Below are 19,528 nucleotides of genomic sequence, written 5' to 3'. Positions count from 1 at the left end.
GAGGAGAGGGCTCATGCCTGCTGGCAACCTAGCAGGTTTGCCTTGGGCATTCAGAGAAGAGATTCTGGGCCCTGCTTCCCACTCACCCCTGCTTTTGGCTGTCTGAGGGATCCCCAGAACACACTGCAGCACAGTGGACTCAGGTTTTGCACCGTGCCTGTGCAGAGCTGAGAAATACCACTCTGCCTGTGCTCCTTCCCTGACAGCCTTCCCAAATCCCTTTATAAACATTATTTATGAAGGCTGTCTTGGGCAGAATGGACTGTGCAATCACATACTTGGGATGTTCTTTCAAGCTTCATAGAAACAAAGTTCCACACCCACATCTGGTAAAACATCTGCTTGCAGGAAAACACGTCAGGTGACAGGAATGCTATTACATTGTTTTAAAAACTGATTTAGTTGGCTAGCCTGGATCAAATAAAGCATGAAGAAAGATACTACAGGGGATGGCTTTTGGGTCTTAACAGATGTGTGATGTGCTCAAGGCTCAGGGAGATCAGAAGGTCATAATAACTCTCATACATGTTTGTGATGGCTTTCAAATATCTGTTAATCAGAATGAGAGCATTGTCCTTCCTCAAGGGTCTGGTTCACTAAAGCACTCTGCTGTGTATCACAGGTTATGTCACTTGCTTATATCAATAACTATTTTTGATGTGAAGTTCTTCATGCTTGTCAGGTGCAATTTTATGACTTCACCTTCAGAAAGGAAATCCCTTTTGCTTCTGCAGCCACCATCCATTTGAAAATTTGAAGAAAAGACTTAGTCCATGGGTATTCAGAGACCCTCCTACCCCAGACCCTCTGCTTAAATACTGCAAAAGTTTAAATTCTCCAGAGTTGCATCATCCTTTTTTTCTACATACTGCATTCCTAAATGTTACAAGCTGGAGGGGGCAGGGAGGGAAAGCAGTAGTTGAAAGATAAATGAAAGAGCACTTCTAAAAAGTTTCAACATGGCTTTGAGTAAAAGTTATCATACTTAATTTACCAGAATCACATTCAAACTTCCACAAACAAATGTATCTCATGTTATTTCAGATTGAACCTAGAATAAACAAAATTAGGTCTTTTCTGAAACATCTGTATGACACTGCATGTGATCTTCTCCCTTCACAGCCAAAGGCCATCTCAAATGTGCATGCCTGAGCCCCTGACCCTCTGTCACAGGTTACTTAACATCACACTACCCAGTTTATTCATTGCCAGTTTGTTTCGGTTATTTTCAAATATTATAATATTATAGATTAATTGTATAGGAAAACATATTTGGAAACTGTCTTATTTAGGATGGATACAATTAGAAATTATTTTATTGTGCTGGAGAGAAGGACAATGGACATGGAGGTGCACCAAATGGGTAATGCTTGGTAAGGTTTATTTGAATAAGAGTAAGGTGAGCAGACAAACAATTTACCAGTAAATACAAATCTGATTTGTCTGTTGCTTTGAAATACCCCATGCTAATTTGATTTTAGTAGCTCACCAACCTACTGCCTTCTCTCAGTAACTGCCCATTGTCTCACACCTCTCATTTTCATAGATGACTTTTCCTTTAACTATAACGTAGTTGATCAGTGATTCATGTCCACCAAACTGGTAAATCAAGTGCTCCCACCTAAAAAGACAAGATATTTAAGAATATTTAAACTTGCATAAGAGCAGGTCACATGCCCAGCACATGTGGCAATTTTATAAGATTTGCTTGAAAAGAGAAAATTCCATGCCCATGTCTACATGTGGTCTCTTGCTGCATGAATACAGTGAGTCTATCAGTAGAGAATTTATTCCACAAAATTAATACATATTATCTCTAGGTAATTTGTAGTTAGGCATGGATTACTTGTAATAACAGCCCCAAAAGTCTTAGGCTTTATTTTCCACTGGAGTAATTAAGGAAAATGAAAGTGGGTCTGAAATGCTACCAGTGTCCCTTTATTCAGTGAAGATAACTAAGGCTAAAGCGCATTTCAAATGCCAATGGAAGAACAAACCTTGATGAGTTTATGACAAGAAGATCTCCCTGCTTGCCAACCTCCAAGGAGCCATGTGTGTCTGATTTGCCCAGAGCATAAGCTGCATTAATGGTGGCAGCTGCCAGTGCTTCATTCATTGACATCTTCATGTTTACACAGGCCAGATGCATCACCATAGGCTAGCAGGCAAGGAAGGGGACAATGGGAGTTACCAGGAACACAAAGCTGTTTATGCTTCAGATCCCTAAGCACTCTCCTTTTTCCTTGCACAACAGAAGGAGCTGTTTTGTACAACATAAATTTTGCCAAATCCAAAACGAGAACTCTAAAATCAGTAATTTTGAAAGCACTTTGAATAGGCCTCTCAGTGCATATGAAGGATGGAACCCATTCTGGTTTCAAGAATTTCTGGCAAAAACTACCATTATACACAAACACAGACAGCTGTCTGCATGGGGCAGGCAGCTCTCCTTGTGCACTTGAAACCACTTTGAAGTGTGCAAGACCTAGACACAAGTTGTACTAGTAAGAAATGTCGCAATTCTATGGTTTCAGTATTAGGATTATCTTACCATTGAAAAACAGTATGCATTAGGATTAAAGTCACTGCCAAGAGCAACTATAACACCTTCTTCCAACATTTTTCTAGCTCGAGGTTGCTTCAGTCTAGTGGGAAAAATAAATGTATCAGTACAATTTGCTTAGTTATCATACAATGATTTACAAAGGCAAAAGTCATCTCTCAGTTTGGCTGCATTCACGCATTCAGTTACACTGATCCTTATGGAGACGAAAAGCCAAATTCTCCTCTTGCATTCTTACCTATCATCCTATAGACAACATAAATGGGAAGACACCACTTTTGCAGCAACTGCATGTAGTACCAGCCAGTGTCAACCATCAGGCTCCAAACCACTGAAATTCTGGTATTTATCCAGACCTCAGTCACTTAAGAATATACAAGATAAAAATCTTCATTTCTGAAAAACACTAATTTTCTAGTTCTTACAGCTGCAAAGACAGGATCCAAAATACAAGCAGTGGCACATGCAATACAATAGTCCCTTCCCTATTTTTGAGTCTGTGAGCTTAGTCCGCATACATTAGAGATCTTTTCACTTAGCAATTATAATGCAAAAGATGTTTCCAATAACTTCAGTATCTGGAAGAGCCATTTCAAAATTGTTCAGCCCTTGGATTAATCTGTGTAGGTGTTTGCAGGGTGGGCACTTAGAAATACACTCTCTAGGAAGTTTTAGCCATAGTTGCTGTAAGGCCACTCTGAATCTGTGAGACTTCTCAGCACTCTCACAGATTTTTGAGGATTTCCAGCAGAAATAAGACACAAGGAGGGAGGCTCATTCAGTTCTCAGTACGTGTGATTGCCTTCACTGACCCAGACTGATCCTTAAGGCACAGATACACACTTATGCTTTTAGATTAAAAGCCCCTCAAAGCACACACATGGATTTGCAGTTACAGAAGTTACCCTTCAATCTAGTGGCCTTACCTTAGCATGTAGGCTGTTGTTGGCAGCAGGACAGCAGCACATTTAGCTCTTGCCATTGCCACAATACCTTCATCACTAACTTCTTCCAGGTGGCTGATGGCCCGGGCTCCCAGCTCAGCTCCAAGCTGAAGAAATTTTCAAGCAAATCACTCACTATTCTCAATTAATTCAGTTTAAAAAGTTGTTTCTAAACAACTGGAAGAGACAATTCACTATTTATGCAAAATATTCCAGAAGAGAAATAGCAAAGAATGCTTGGAAGAACAATCAGACTACAAAATATTTGTTAATTTACTGAAGGAAAAGGTGATCAATTTATCCACCCATGAAGCAGAAGCACACCTTCAGTGGCGTTTTTAACAGCCTAACACAAAAATTATGTGAGAGCCATGGATGAAAACATTATCAACTCCTGCTCATAAAGGATCTGTCAGAAAATAGTTCACAAAACTGAATGCTGCCTTCAACAGGGAAGTTAAATAGGCTTTTATAATCAACCAAGTTTTTGGTTTGGTTTGATTGGTTTTTTTATATACAGCTTAGGCAGACCCCACAGGAAGGAAACAATATTTAAATGATGGTGAAATATGATGTCAAAGGGACTTTCTTTATCAAGATATTTGGGAATCTAGTCATGACTAAACCACCTCTCTGAGTGTGGATAAACTGATATCTGAGTAATGAGACCACTGAGTGTGCTCATTGCAATTTGACTTGTTGCTTCTAACAGAACATTCAACACAAAAATATTTTTCAAGTTGCAAAGAAACCATGTTTTTGTCATTCTTGGGTGCATGGATATCCACTTTCCCAGTCTGTATCCCATGTGGAAGATAAGCAAAGTCAATGTTTGGTTAGCCAGTGCACGTTAGTCCCAGAGGTCAAGGCTTCCTCCCATGTCCTCACCTCCAAAGCTGCACATGGACTGTTCTTCCTGGCATCTATCAGATGGTCTATTTCATAAAGTCTTAGAAAAGACAACCTCAGTTTTGAAAACTGCAATTCTTTCACAGATTGGGCTCTCACAGGAGCAAAAATGAGTGTTAAGAAAGGACGTACCTCAGCAGATTTCATCGGATGCAGTTCATCACCATGGAAGTTAATCTGTAACCCTATATCCTTTCCAGCTTGAAGTATTCTCCTTGTAGACTCCAGATCAAAGACTCCCTTCTCACAGAACACATCTATATTGTTAACGTGTATTTCACCACTTAGTATGAGTTCTTTCAGTTTAGGAAGGTGGTTACTGATAATGTCATCTGTGGCTTCAGTAGCAGTTTTCCCTCTAACGAAAAGAAAATGTTACCGAGCCCTGTGAGTAACATCCTCGAAGTCTGGCACACACTCAAGCCATACATGCAATTACTGAATTACTTAGGAAATTATGTAAATACGAATCCCTCAAAAAATTAAACCCCATTGTAATTCATGTATTCTCCAACATGAGTTACTTTCCATTTATAGAATATTATATTGTATTTCTAAATGTTTTTAATAAGGTAGGCACCTTGGATGCTAACAAAGATATGGGATACTTTAAAACAATTTTTTCTGCTTTCCTATTCATATATTCTGACCTCTTCATACTGTATCCTCAAATATAAGTATTTAAAATATATAAGCATTTAAATATGTTAAATGGTATTCATACAATATTTTTATGCAAGTATCAAAGCTCAAAGGGGATATGCAGTATCAGTAATTATTTTTAATTCACCTCTCCTCCTTTTACATCACTCAGAGTGATGGGCAGATAACTGTTTCTAATCAGAGAGGCTACGCAAGGTTTGATTTGCCAAACTCAGAATCATTTATGAATCCTCTCTTACATAAAGATAACCCAGGAGAGATAACTAAATGCCTTAGAAAGAGCAAATAATCCCAAAATATGCAGTTGAGTTAGCATTTTCCAATTTTAATGTCTAAGGGCAAGGGATGTACAGCAGACAAATGCCTGAGAATCTGAATGCTCATTTCAGGCACTGTAAGGCATGCAGACACTGGCACTATGGAGTGCCACACGAGGCTGAGTCAGGAGCCATGCAAAGGAGTCAATTCAAGAAGCCAAATTCTGCCTGAATTTATAAACAAGGTTATAAAACAGAGCCCCTCTTCCATTCCCTTCTTGCTGAAACAGGCATCAGGGTTGCTCAGCCTCTCACCCTGCCAAGGCTTCTCCCTTTTCTCTTTCTACTCAGCAGCCTTTGGAGGAATTTGGGCTGAAAGATTAGGGCCAGAGCCAAGACAAAACCAGAGGGAAACACTAAGAAATGGTTTCACTTTTTGAGGGATATAACACCCCAAAATGCAAAACAAAACCGCTGTTGTTTTAATGCAGAAGATTTCTGCTCAGGAAAACACTGAAAATTTCTTGATAAAGTGGAAAATGGCTCAATAATGACTTACTAATAAAAAAATAATGATTTTTTTTTTAAATCAGACATTCCCCAAATCATAAGCTTGATTCAAAATGATGACTGGAGAGACCAAGGAAGAACTGCAGATTTCCTCCTGGTCAAAATGACAACCCAAACCAGAGTCTAAGTTTGAGGGGTAGCATAAAATTCAGGCAAAGTAGTCTAGACACAAACATTTGATTGAAAAGAGAGGAGATGATTTAAAAAGACCCAAACTGAAAAATACAGATAACTCAGTATTTCCTTCAGGAAATTCTCTCAAACCCCCAACTATCTTTTCTCCTTTCTTAAAATACAGTATGTCACTACTACTACATGTTGTTATGCTTGATGTGCAACAGTGGGGACAGAAGTGTGCAAAGAATGAGAAATCATACCTGTCTTCCTAACACATGAGAGTTAGTATGTTTGTAAAAACACTGGAAATTATTTCACTGGTTTATATAAATGCTCAAAGCATTTTGGTGGGCAAGACTATTTATCAGGATTTTGACTGAGTCCTGCCAAGGCTTTTTAGCAGAAGAAGAGAGGAAGGGCTAAGAAATATATATATATATATAGTTTGGGGTGAAAGGTCAATTTTATTTTACCATTAAGTCCTCTAAATTATAGTAGAACTTCCTGAAAGTAGTTGCTGCCTTCAGCTGATTTTAGTTACTTTATTCTTAACCATCTCCCAGTTACTGAAGTTGATACAGAATTCATTTTCCACAGTTAAGACTGACAAAAGGTCATTTACCATCCTGCTCTAAATACACAAGAATTAGATTGCAAAAAAATATTTTCTGGGTCATGTTTTCTTGAATGTTAGAAAAGGTTGAGATTGTTTTGCTTTTGTTTGTTTTGTTTTTAAATATGCTTTTTTTTCTTTTAACGAACACCTCCTGAATATTACTACATAATAAGCCTGCCTCTATCTCACATGCCTTGTCTTGCAGCAGCCTACCACTTAGTATGTCAAAATATCCAGCTGAAACTCCTCATTAGTTCCTTCATACACTGAAATCAGGTAACATTAAGATGTTAATTCCACCACAGTGAAATCAACATCAGAAATGAGAAAGGATTTTTATGATATGTCTACTTGGGCCATTGGAATAATTGATTAAAAACACTTTAATCTTCATCTCATAGCTACAAGATGTATGCAAGTCTTCATTGCATGGAAGCATAATTAAACTTTGTTTATGGAGCTACATAAAGATTAAATATGGTATTTTTTGTTGTCATTTAGCCAAATAAAATCTCATGGCACAGACCAAGCTTGAAGGATAGCAGCAAATGCAAGCAGAAGACTTTTCTGTGTTATGTCCAGTGTGAGCATCAGCTGGAGACAGAGGATCTGAGCTAAGCCTATGCTGGCATTTAGGAGTCACTAAATAAGGCTGCCCTGCCTTCCTTCAAGTTAAAATTTAGGAGAGCTTCCTATAAATATTGGCTGCTGTTTTTCAAGCATGCTGTATTTTAGGAGTGAGGCAGAAGAAACCAGCTTTCAGTGCAAAGCAGCAGCACTCAGAAGAGAAAGAGAAGCCAATCCCATTACTTGGGCACGGCGTGAGCCCCGCAGTAGGTGGAGGAGATGCCGATATCCGCGCATTGCCGCGCGCGCTCGATCACCCGCAGCATTTTGAGCTCGCTTTCCAGGCTGAGCCCGTAGCCACTCTTGCACTCCACCAGCGTGGATCCCGCCCTCAGCATGCGGCCCAGGCGCTGCCGCAGCGTGGCCAGCAGCTCGTCCTCCGCGGCCTTCCGAGTGTGCTCCACGGTGAAGTGGATCCCTCCCCCAGCCTGGTGGATCTCCATGTAGGATGCACCTGCCAGCTTGGGTTAAAGAAAAGGAAACAAAACCCACCCCCATACAATTAGCTATGGACAAGTGTGTTTTCCATCCAAGAGATATCAGAAAGTGCCTTGAGGTCTCTTTGCAGTGAGAGAGACAAAGAGTGAGGAAAAAAATCCCCATTAATTCTTCCTCCCTCCCCCTTTTCTTCTCTCTCCCTTCCACTTAAGTGAAGAAATGTTGTAAGAAGCAGCATAAAGAGAATTACTCTGAAGATTTGCTTTCCCCCAAGTCCAAGGGGAAAACCAATCTCCAGCTCGAAATTCATTTATGTGGAAAAGAAAAAGGAAGAAAAAAATCAAGACTTAGATGGTAATAGAAGGTGGCACTCCTGTATTGCTTCAATTAATGCAAAAATATATCAATGGTGGCTGCAAAGAATGCAGGTGCACTCCTCTCTCAGCCTATCAGTATTCAGAAATCATCCCTCTTCCCTCAGGTACATAATCTGACAGAAATTATGTATTTTTCTATAAAAGAAAGATGAGAGTCACTCAGAAGTAGAAACAGTTATGCATTAAAAATTTTAAAAAAAGGAGGAAGAAAAATCCATCTGTGTAATTTTATGCTGTTACCTTCATTGCAAACTCATGAACCCTATCACCAGCCCACACTGGATGTGTATGTGCATCTACCAGGCCTAAAGAAAACAAAGTAAATGTACACTTGAGTTACTTCACTGTGTAAGAGAAAATATTAAGAACATGCAAGCAAATTAAATAGACAGCAGAAGCTCCCCTAAAAAGTCTGTATTGGTTAGAGGAAAAAAAAATCCAACCAGCCAAATATCTAGGATTTTCTTCAGAGGCTATTAATTTTCTTTACATTTTTTTTAAGTCTGACACCTTAGGCAAAATGTCTCCAGATAAATGCATCTGTTGCTGAGTTTGATATTTTTATAAAGTTTTCAAACTGTGGAAGAAAGGATAAATAACAGACTTTGAAAGAGTTCATTAGACTTTAAGCCTGTACTCTTTAAAAAAAAGGCAAACTGCTTAGGCTGGGCCTAGCACACTTGACTTCCTCTAGCAAGACTTACAACAATGGGAGCCTTTTCTACAAGCTCTGAAACTGACACTGCTGAATGGCAAGGCCACTGTAAGAGAAACAGGTCTGACAGCTCATGGATAATTAACTAACACCACTTGGATAATTTAACACGAAATAGACTTGCTCATCTTTTGGGGATTTTTTATCAGACAAAGTTGCAGAATTGTGACTTAAATTCCTTTTGCCTCCAAACAGCTGTGGGCAGGATGGACAGACTGAGCTCTGTGGCCGAATGGCCGATGAGCTGAGAGAGTACAGAGAAGAGCAGTGAATCTGAAGAGTCACCCTGTGGGTCAGCTACATTCCTGTTGTAATCTATGATAGACAGGACCAGATCTACAGACAAAACAAGACAAGAAAGAGCTCCACCATGAAGCCCAAAAGAACCCTTGAATATCTCCAGTGAGGGAGATTCCACAGCCTCTCTGGGCAGCCTGTTCCAGTGCTCAGTCACCTGCACAGTAAAGAAGTTTTTCCTTGTGGTCAGGTGGAACTTCCTATGCATCCATTTCCACCCATTGACTCTTGTCCTAATGCTTGGCACCACTATGAAGAGCCTGGAAACATCCTCTGGGCATCCCCCACTTCAGATTTTGATGAGGTCCCCTTTCAGTTGTCTCTTCTTGAGGTTGAACAGACTAAACTCTCTCAGTCTCTCCTCATAAGAGAGACGCTTCAAACCCTTCATAATCTCTGTAGCCCTCCACTGTCTCTCTTGTACTGTGGAGCCCAGAAGTGGACACAGCACTCCAGATGTGTCTCACCAGGGCTGAGCAGAGTACCAGGATCACGTCCCTTGACCTGCTGGCAGTGCTGTTCCTTTGTATCACAAAAGTACACTTACCTGGCAACACGCACTTCCCGGAGCAGTCAATTATCCTTTCAAACGTTGCTTCTGAAAACTGATTGCGAATAACATCTGCCTGGCCCACAGCTTTGATACAGCCATCCCTGCAACACACAGACAATGAACAAAGAACGCGTGAGCCTGTTTAAAAGTCAAGTGCTCCTGGAACAACAGGGGCAGGACCTTCAGGAGCACTGAAGATGCACATGTGGAGGTGGTTCGCTCATTTTACAGATAAACAGCAAACACTGGGGTAATGCCATGCGTTTCAAGCTGTCTGCTGTACCGCTTATCCTCTGGATGACACCTTGCTACTGTTCTGCTCTAATTCCCACTAGGTAACACCGTTTTCCTCCTGCGGATCAGCGAGCACACAGCATCTATCCGCAGGGCACTCGTCCCCTCACAAAAATCCAACTGCCATCGCCTGCACCTCGGGAAGCCACAGCCCCTTTGGGACTGTTCTCGCAGTGGAGTGTGAGGATGGCACCGGGCAGCCTGGACTGCGCTTAGGGGATGCCTCCCACCCTGCCCCCGATCCCAGCCGTGCCGAAGCCGAGCCCCCCGGCCCCTCACTCACAGCCCCACCACCAGGCTGGCGGCCCGCAGCACGGCCAGGCTGGCAGCGCCGTCCCGCCGCAGGAAGGGCTCTCGGCGGCCGCAGACCAGCACCAGCTGCTCGGCGTTCTCCAGCAGCAGCCGCTGCCGCTGCCGGCCCGCCATGGCCGCGGCCCCGACTGCCGGGCTCGCTGGGCTCAAAGTCCCGGGGCGGTGCGGCCTCCGGCCCCGGCCTGCCCCCCGGCCTGCCCCGGTCTGCCCCCTGGCCCGGCCCGGCCCTGCCCGCTGGGTCTGCCCGCAGCTCCCGCGGAGGAGCCGCGCTGGCCCGGCCCCGGCCTGCCCCCCGGCCCGGCCCGGCCCTGCCCGCTGGCTCTGCCCCGGCTTCGCCGCAGCCCGCTGAGCGCGGGGCACTCTGCCGGATTCGGTCCAGGATAACGTGACAACATCCCTGCATCGTGCTGGCTCAATAGCAGCTCCCAAGCACCGGGTCTTCCAGCTGGGGCTTCCCGGAGCTCTCAGTCCTCACAGCACCACCTGGAGATTTCCCTTTGCCAAGAAAATAGGAGCCTCTGGTTTGCTCGGGAGCGTCTGTTTGCCCACGGGCCCCCTCCCCGGCGTCCATCCCCTCTCCAGCATCCATCATTTTGCCCGCATCCCAGCAACAGCCCCGAGGGACCACAGCACCTCCCGCCGCGCCAGATGTTCAGGCACACATTCCTTTATCCAGGCAGATATTAATTTATCTGATTCCCACAACGAAATGTTCGTGCGATTCTGCTGCCCCCTGCAGAACGAAGGATGGGAGAATCAGAGAGGAAATACTTGCTCCTAACACGGATTTTTTTTGTTTTCTTCCCAGATTCACAGCATCTATAGGACTCCAGTATTCCCCAACTGGAAAATGGAGTGTCCTTCTAAACAAGTAGTCCCTCAAACACTACTCCCGGGGTGGCAATCTTCTTTAGACACCTTTTCTTTTAGAAAGAGAATCGATTGTAAATGCTTGTAAGACATCTATGTGCATGTACATATTCCCGTTCAGCAGAAACAGGTGGTTATGTTGGCTCTTTGAATGATCCTTTCTGGTGAGGTCTTGTTTACAAATGAGGCAAGATTTGCATCTAAAGGCCAGTAATTTGTATTTAATATCAAACCTGAAAAGTGAGTAAAACTACAATAGAGTTGGATGTTACCTTGCAATGCTTCTCCACTGCCGTAATGCTGCACCATGACATAACCTTTGTCTTCCTCCTGAACTCTCACTTAGGCACGCAGAGAAGATGGACAGGAGAGCTGGTAGAGGGTGCTTCACCACTCCCAGGAGCTCCTGCTGCTGACTGTGGTGCTCTCCAGCAGTACCACAATATGTTTGAAAGCAGAAATCACAGAGGAACCTGGCAACAGCATCATAACAAGCACAGAAGGACATCCCATTGTGGGGAATGCCTAAGCAGTGGTGGTGGGCTGAGAGCTGTTGTGTCAGGAGTGAAACACAGCATGTTGTGGTGGAGGGGGGAAAAAAGGAAAGATCAACACACCTGTGAGCTATGTTGTTACACTTTAAAAGAAAAAATCAGTTTTGTGCTCTAGGCTTCTCTGAGATTCAAGGTCAGATCCTGATTTAAAACCTGAGAATCAGTGAAGATTTTATGCTTTGTAAGCTAGGAGTGTATTTTATTCTAAGACTAAAACTCTCTTTGCAGAAAATTTACAGATGTGCTTGTGTATTTCTATATGCCCTGGTTCTTTTCTGGTGAAGAATGTAATGGATCAGTGTAAGAAAAAAGGTCAATCCATTGCAGTCACGTTTCTGACATGCTGTGCCCCATCTATTTTTAAGAATACCGCCTAGAAAAGTAAGTGCAGGAATGGTTTCCAGGTTGCATCCTCAGGAAATTCTAGAGTTTGATTAAAACAGTACAGATTCTAAATACTCGGCCATATTCTTTAAAATGTTGGCAGAATTCACTGGATGTACAGAGGACTCTAGGGTGCAAAAGGAACCCTGCAAAAATTTCATAAATTTAGAGCTTTTAAACCACCTTAAAGTTCCAGTGAAAGTTCTCTTTGAAAATAATTTTTAAATGTGGCATCTTCAATTGGAGGAAAAGTAGAGATAAAAAAGTTGAGTATCAGGTTTTTGCTTTAAGGGATTTCATCTCTTCTTGCTGGTGCTTTACATGAGAATATAATATGCTTTTTCCTCCAGGACACATTTCCAAATACACTGTCAGAGCTACATTAGAATGTCTGTTCTTGTAAACAACTTGTAATTAAAAGCCCAAAGCTAGAGATGAGTCTCAAATCAAATATTGGCTACATTTTCCTTATATTTGTAGATTAGTTTTTTTCATCCAATAACCAGACCTTTCCAGTAATACACATAGCATGATGAAGTGTCCTGAAAGGGGATGCTATACATGCCTAAACACAAGTTAATTACAAGTGAAATTTACTGATTGCTATTTCCTGTTTACAAAAGCAGCAGAGGTCAGTAAACCCTCAGGATCCTAACACAGAAAATGCATCACTTGGATGAAAGTGACTTGCAAATGTGGGTTTATGGCCAAAGCTTGTCCTTCTTTGCAGTCTGTGAGCTGCACAATACAGAACTGGAGTTTGCAGTATTTTCTCTCTTAGCAGTGATAAGGATTTAGGGTCTTCTCAGGTAGGTTGTGTACAATTTTTTTGCATACACCTAGAAATGGGAAAGTTTCCAAGTAAAAAATAAACAGCAAACAACCTAACACCCAAATGAGAAACGCAAAAATAAGCTCAAAACTACATGTGGTATGTCATGCCTCACTATTTCTAGGCTCTTTCTGACCACCTTTTCACTGCATTAAATAAGTGGTTTTGCAGGGTGTAGTCTTTTCCCGAGTGTCCTGCTACTTTAATTTCTTTTATCCTATAAACAATTGGAACAAATTAAACAGCAAACAACCTAACACCCAAATGAGAAACACAAAAATAAGCTCAAAACTACATGTGGTGTGTCATGTAAATATGTGAAAGCAATTTTTCTTTTTAGTTACTTTATGTACCTTGTATTTAACACATCCCAAGTCCTTTTTTTTTGTCTTTAATATACACCTAAGTGAATGTTTCCAGTTCTTTTGTCTTTTGGACTTTCTCCACAAATGAAAAAAATCTGTATTCGTGGGGCTTACTCCATATGAACTAAGAACCAGCTCCAATTACTCTGATATACTCAGATCACTTTATCTTCACCTGCACTGCAATTCTCTCCCCATCATTTAGGACAAGGATCTAAGTTAAGCCCATGTTTAAGTTGTCTGACTATCTACATGGGTTCTTCCACTGAAATGAATGGAACACTTCATGGTAGCAAAGAGAAACACATGCCTCCATTTTTGCAGCGTAATTAAACTGAGATTAGTTATCAAGTTATGCACCAAGGTATTATTTAGTTAAAGTCTTTGATGCCTGGTGCTATGCAAAAGTAAAATGGTCTGAGTTTGAAGTCTAAACTGTCAAAAAAAAAGATATAACAAAACATCTCAAAAGAATACGAAGCTATGTGAAAGGATCACACCTTTGTTGAGGATGAAAACTCAAGATGCTGTAAAGCAGCTTATTTGTCTGAAAGAGGGAGATAGATTACATGAGAAAAACATCTTTGTTTTCTCAGTTCTGAGTTCTTGCTTTTCCAAAATGTACATCCACTTGTCTTTTCTATTATTCGTCTTACTGGAGATTTCCAGTTTGGTGTTTTGGTTTTTTTACTTTTTTTCTAGATAGTGGTTTAATCTAGATATTCGCCAGCTGTGTCTGCCTACTTTGTTTCATTTCTAACAGCTCCCAGCAAAACCAGATGTGGCTGCTTTCCTGATGATGGGTACAGGCTGTCTGTCCTGGAATAACAGCCCATTCTTAAGTTGGGAACTATCTGCCACATTAAGGTCATTATACACAAAATACTCCCTTGCTTATTTTCTGCTTTGGCTTGGTTGTTTTGTTTTGTTTTTTTTTTCTTGAAAAGGTTTCTACTCATTTTAAACTGCTACAGGACTTTCCTTGTGTGAGGATTCTTCCTAGCACAAAAATCAACATTTCATCAACAACTGGTCTCTTACACTGAGGAATTCTCACCCTGTAGGAAGGGAATCAGAGGAAGTGCTATGAATTACAGGAGCTAGCTCTCTCTGCAATGCAGAAACATTTTCTTTCCCCTCAGGAAAGGAAGTAAGCACTCTGGCTGTACAGCACAACTCCACACATCCTTCTATAGACACGCCTGTTCAGCTGAGGAACAGCCACATCCATGTCTGCACACAGAAGGGGTTCAGCATAAGCTTGGTCTTCCCAGTCACTCTGAAAAGCTGAAGCTTGGTGAGCTGCCAGTGACAGCCCTATGCTGGTACAGTGCTCAGGTAATACAAGACAAACTCACCTCCAGTCCCACTCCCTCGTGGGCAAGAGCAGCTTTCAGATCAGTGCCAGCCCATTGCAAGCAAGCAGCTGACCTAGACACCAAGGTGACAGTCACAGCTGTTCCTCCCCTGACACTGATCACAGCACTGTGGCCATCAGTGGCAGCACAGGAAGGGCACTGTTCTGCACCATGCAGTCCCTAACAGGATGTGCTGTTCACAAACCAGGTGAGGATGCCTTTTTGCCTTTCATTCCTGCCACCACTCAGAGCACATCTAGCTGTTCTGAGGTTTCCTAGGCTCATTGCCAATTTTAAAGTACTCATTTATCCTTGTGCTAGTACTGATTTTAGCTTAAATAGCTCTTTTCTCTTTCCCAATGGGACTGCAGGGAAATTCAGCAGAGCTGTGAAGCCTCCACGCTGCCAAAAAAGGTCTGGTTTAAGCAATGAAACACCTGCACAGGTACATCCAAAATGATTTTCACTCTTTATAGAAACTTACATATGTAAATATTAAAGGAACACATGGATAGCTCCAGGGATGATTTCCAACATGAAACAGGGAGGTATTTCTCTGCAGGATGTATCCTGACAGCCACAACCTGTGCAGCTTTTAGGCAGAACATCTCTTCACAACCTGCTGAGGAGGACCACAGTACCCTTCCCATTCTCCAGCAGAGACTCACAAAGCACACTCCCACCCTGCAGTCTCTTGTCTCAACCCTAATATTGCCACTCAAGCCTGTGGATCCCTGCAGCTGCTTTTGCCTGTGTGGCTGCTGGCTGCTAAGCTGATACACATTTGTCCTTCCTTAATGACCATGCAGCCACACTTCAAGCTTCCTGACTCAAAGCAGGAGAACATTTCTGAGAGAAACTGGGGTATAACAGATCTCCACACCACACTTGCAGTGAAATCTTCCCAGCTAATTCCAAATGTTTTATAAACAATTTTAAAGATGAAATGTATTTAAATAGTCATGACATACATACTGCAAAATATAGATGCTGCTAAGTCTTTCTGTATTACAGATGGGAAGATAACTGGTATTTTTAAATACTCACTTTTCATTTCAATATTTACAACTTTAAATTGAAATAATTACCTGCTGTTCCTCCAGCATTAGTTTTTCAAACACCAGTCAAATATTAAAGATCTTTTAAAGGGTTAATTTTCCCCATACTAACACACAATGGAAATAAACATCTTGCTACAAAAGTATGAAAAACAGAAAAGAAAAAAAAAAGTTTATTTCCAGAAATACAAAACACCTATTCTCTCATTTCTCCATCTTCTTCCTCTTCTTCCACACCTCTGATGTACAAAACATTATTGCACCTGTAAACAGAACCAAGAGTTCCCTTAGATATAAACATTATCATTTTCCCCACATAAAACATGCTTTAAACATTTCTCATAAAACATGCTTTAAACATTTTCCTGCTTGAACGTAGACTGGCAACAGCCAAATTCTACAGAACAAAATGCTGCTGTTGACCTTGTACGCCTTTTCCACACAGTACATTAAATTGTGCAACTTCATAAATGTAATACCTGTTTGACAATGCTGTACAAAACTTTTTACTTTAGGGTGAACAGTTACAGTCAAATTTAACTTTTAACTTCCAAGCATGCAAAGTGTTTCCAGTTGCAATGCACTAGTTTGCAATGTCAAAGGACTCCCAGATACACAACAGTGTGAAAAACAAAAGTATTTGGTCACCACAAAGGGGATAATAAATGCTTCTTTAAATATACTCCAAAATTATTTTTTCCTCCTCTCAGAAGGGACTTTGATACAAAGGACACATTAACAGCCTTCCTGTAAGAGCTACATTTGGCATCTTAACTAAACAAGAAACACCATCAATCAGTATAAGCTTTAATGCAACTGGTGAGGTGATTTAGGCGATTTACCACAATCAACACCCCAATTACCTTATCAAAACTTCACCCAGGTGTCCAGACAACGCACCGTCTATGTACTCCTCTGTGTTTGCAAGCTTGAAAGGAAAATGAGACAAAAAAAAAAATCAGAATGACAGCAGTAAGAGCGGCTCTGCAAAGCACATCAGGGTTGTGCCCCCGCCCAGGGCTTGGCTGCATCCCAGCGGGACCCCGCAGCCCAGCGGGACCCTGCAGCCCAGCAGGACAGCCCGGCTCCGGCTGCGGGCAAGGTCCTGCCCAGGCACCACCGTGTCACTGCGAGCCCCGCCACGGGCAGAGCCCTCCCGCCACACCAGCTGCTCACATCCAACCCAGCCCGGCCCCGGCCTGGCCAGCGGGGCAGCCACAGTCTGTCCATGCATCCCCAGCGCCGGCCCGGCCCGGCGCTCACCTGCATGTTCATGTAGCCGTCCACGGAGACGAGGTAGCCCTTGTACTCCATGCCCCACTTCAGCTTCACCATCACCGGCTTCCCCGTCAGCCCGTTCAGGAACGGCTTGGGGTTGAGGGGCAGGCTCTGCCGGGGGAAGCACACGGTCAGCGCCGCCCGCCTCCCGCTCCGCCCCGCCCGGCCCGCCGCCGGTAACGGAGCGCCTCCCGCCCCTCCCGGCTCCCGCCCCTCGCGGCTCCCGGCCTTCCCGGCTCCCGCCCCTCGGCTTTCCCGGCTCCGGCCCCTCGGCTTTCCCGGCTGCCGCTCACCATGGCGGGAGAAGCGCAGGCCGGCGCGGGAACCCCTCGTGCGCGCCGTGGGACAACGGGAGGCGCCGCGCTCCGCTTCCCGTTCCGGGGGCGCCGCTCTCCCACCTCCGACCTCTCACCCGCGCCGCGCTCCCATTGGCTGCCGGCCCGGCGCGCCGAGCCTCAAGCGCGGCTGCCCATTGGCTCGCCGCTGCCGCGGGCCTCTTTCATTGGCCGGTCAGTTTCCCCCCACCCCAGTCCCGACCAATCGCTGTTGCCGCGGCCGTGGGCGGTGCGCGGGTGCGAGCCTGTGCCCGGTGCGCGTCCCCGGTGCGCGTCCCCGGTGCGCGTCCCCGGTGCGCGTCCCCGCGCGCTGTGNNNNTGGCACCGGCGGGAGGGCTGGCACAGCCTCTCCTGGCCGTGCCGGCCAGCCCCGCGGGCGGCCAAAGCCCCGCGCCGTCCGTCCGTCTGTCCGTCCGTCTGTCCGTCCGTCCGCGAAAAGAAGCCCGCGGGCCAGCGCCTTTTCGGATTGCGCACGCAAGGATGGAAAATCTCACAGGTTATAGGACACGTTAAGTGCGAATTCCCTGTCCGTGTCTTTTGCCTCCCAGGCAAAGATGTCCTTGGGTGCAGAGCGAGCCGTGAAACATCAGTGCTAATTCACGTCCTAGCCTTTGGCAGGCAAGTGCCTTGAACCAGCGCCTGTGCCCTCACCAGTTTGTCACATCCTCGCTAGTGCCTTCTACTGCGCTGTGCATGAATTCATCACGTGCCACAACCTGTATTTCTGTTCCTGCATGCAGCGTATTCCCGTGATCTCCAGCGGATTGGGTGCTGGATGTGGAAAACACATTCAGGAAACTTAACCTTTCGGTAACAGAGATCACGGGGGTTGTGCACTCCACCTTCCAAAAGCGACTCTGGTGCCCTGGTATCGAAGGCAAAACCATTCTTGCCTCCTTAAATCTGCCCGTTGAAAGCTGTTGGTGCAGCAAGCCATCTTCTCCAGGTCCAGACTGTCCTTGCACACCGTGGGTGGGTGTGCGGGACACGGATGGAATTGTAATTCCTGTTCATCAGCACACATCACAGGTGCAGTTACAGAACCACAGAGTTGTTCGGGTTGGAAGGCGCCTCTGAAGGTCATCCAGTCAACCCTCCTGCCAAAGCAGGGTCACCTGCAGCAGGTGGCACAGGAACGTGTCCGGGTGGGTTTGGAATGTCTCCAGAGAGGGACACTCCACCACCTCCCTGGGCAGCCTGTTCCAGTGCTCTGCCACTTCCAACATGAAGAAATCCTTCCTCATGCTGAGGTGGAACTTCTTGTGAAGATATCTAGACACACCTTCCCATGACCATTAGAAATAAGTGTGGTTTTCTTTTAGGGTGTAGTGGATGGACAACAGAAGCAACAGCAAAATAATGCTAATTATCTTTCTGGCAGCAGGACTCACTATAGGCCAGCTGAAAGAGTAACTGACTTATAAGTTTTTTTGTAAGGAAGTCTGGTTTTAGACTATGAAGGAAAAATGTTAACACAATGGGAAATGGTATATATGAGCAAAATAATGCTAATTATCTTTCTGGCAGCAGGACTCGCTATAGGCCAGCCGAAAGAGTAACTAACTTATAAGATTTTTTTGTAAGGAAGTCTTGTTTAGACTATGAAGGAAAAATATTAACACAATGGGAAATTATAAATATATATAATTTTCCATGCCATTTGCAGTATAGAACAGCTGATTTCACATGATACCGTGTATAATGTGGCAGAATGCAATGAGCTTAGAGTGAGTGTCTTGAATAAAATCATACTGGAAGAGCAATTTTTGCACTGTTCTGGCAAGGATAAACATGTATGTCTGTGAATGGCAATATAACAGGTTTGGTATGTTATCTGTAAATAGCACTAGTTAATTTTACATATGAAACCAATTTTGACCACAATATCTCCTTCTCATGTTGGGAAAACTTTTTGTGTACCAAAAAATAAGAGCATTTATATTTCTCTTTTAATACCCTCTGTTCTTCAGGTGAGTAAATATTCCAGCCCTGTTGTTACAATAAACAAGCATTTCTCAGGGTTGTGGATCTCAGTCAGAGAGCGAGGGTGCTTGACTTCTACTTTCACAATTGGTCCATGAATTCACATGTCAGTAATCTCATCAGCTGGAGACTGGGCCTGCAGCAGTTTTGTGTGCTGGTAGGGTAGGAAGGAGAAAGCACAGAATGCATGACTACATCTGATGTAGTTAACTGAGTAAGTCAGATAATCAGGAAATTAAATAGCAGATGTTTTTCTTTT

General features: G+C 43.7%; 2 protein-coding genes across 2 annotated transcripts; both read right to left on the bottom strand.

Annotated features, from left to right (window-relative positions):
- Positions 1 to 1,364: 1,364 nt before the first annotated feature.
- AMDHD1 (amidohydrolase domain containing 1) lies at positions 1,365 to 10,461 on the bottom strand. The gene is made up of 9 exons (XM_039704126.1): positions 10,224 to 10,461; positions 9,641 to 9,747; positions 8,322 to 8,386; positions 7,450 to 7,727; positions 4,549 to 4,774; positions 3,490 to 3,614; positions 2,552 to 2,645; positions 1,998 to 2,158; positions 1,365 to 1,621 (listed from the first exon to the last, which is right to left on the bottom strand). The coding sequence occupies exons 1-9, from the start codon at positions 10,364 to 10,366 to the stop codon at positions 1,507 to 1,509; spliced, it is 1,314 nt and encodes a 437-aa protein (XP_039560060.1). The 5' UTR covers positions 10,367 to 10,461; the 3' UTR covers positions 1,365 to 1,506.
- A 4,611-nt stretch (positions 10,462 to 15,072) lies between these two features.
- SNRPF (small nuclear ribonucleoprotein polypeptide F) lies at positions 15,073 to 17,367 on the bottom strand. The gene is made up of 4 exons (XM_039704040.1): positions 17,245 to 17,367; positions 16,937 to 17,062; positions 16,537 to 16,601; positions 15,073 to 15,936 (listed from the first exon to the last, which is right to left on the bottom strand). The coding sequence occupies exons 1-4, from the start codon at positions 17,245 to 17,247 to the stop codon at positions 15,870 to 15,872; spliced, it is 261 nt and encodes an 86-aa protein (XP_039559974.1). The 5' UTR covers positions 17,248 to 17,367; the 3' UTR covers positions 15,073 to 15,869.
- Positions 17,368 to 19,528: the final 2,161 nt, after the last annotated feature.

Source organism: Passer montanus, unplaced genomic scaffold (genome assembly GCF_014805655.1).
Source record: "Passer montanus isolate IOZ18808 unplaced genomic scaffold, ASM1480565v1 scaffold17, whole genome shotgun sequence".
NCBI classification, from domain to species: Eukaryota; Metazoa; Chordata; class Aves; order Passeriformes; family Passeridae; genus Passer; species Passer montanus.
Note: the sequence above shows the minus strand (reverse complement) of the source record. Positions and strands in the feature narration are given on the sequence as shown.

Bases quoted from the DNA above. Each gene is read 5' to 3' on its own strand.
- SNRPF (XM_039704040.1), bottom strand. The intron at 16,602-16,936 runs GTGAGCGCCGGG...TTTCCTTTCAAG, and splicing joins ACGGCTACATGAACATGCAG to CTTGCAAACACAGAGGAGTA. The intron at 15,937-16,536 runs GTAATTGGGGTG...TTCTGTTTACAG, and splicing joins CTGGGTGAAGTTTTGATAAG to GTGCAATAATGTTTTGTACA.
- AMDHD1 (XM_039704126.1), bottom strand. From the start codon at position 10,366: ATGGCGGGCCGGCAGCGGCAGCGGCTGCTGCTGGAGAACGCCGAGCAG. The intron at 8,387-9,640 runs GTAAGTGTACTT...TGTTTTCTTTAG, and splicing joins CGGGAAGTGCGTGTTGCCAG to GCCTGGTAGATGCACATACA. The intron at 2,646-3,489 runs GTAAGGCCACTA...TTTTCCCACTAG, and splicing joins ACAACAGCCTACATGCTAAG to ACTGAAGCAACCTCGAGCTA.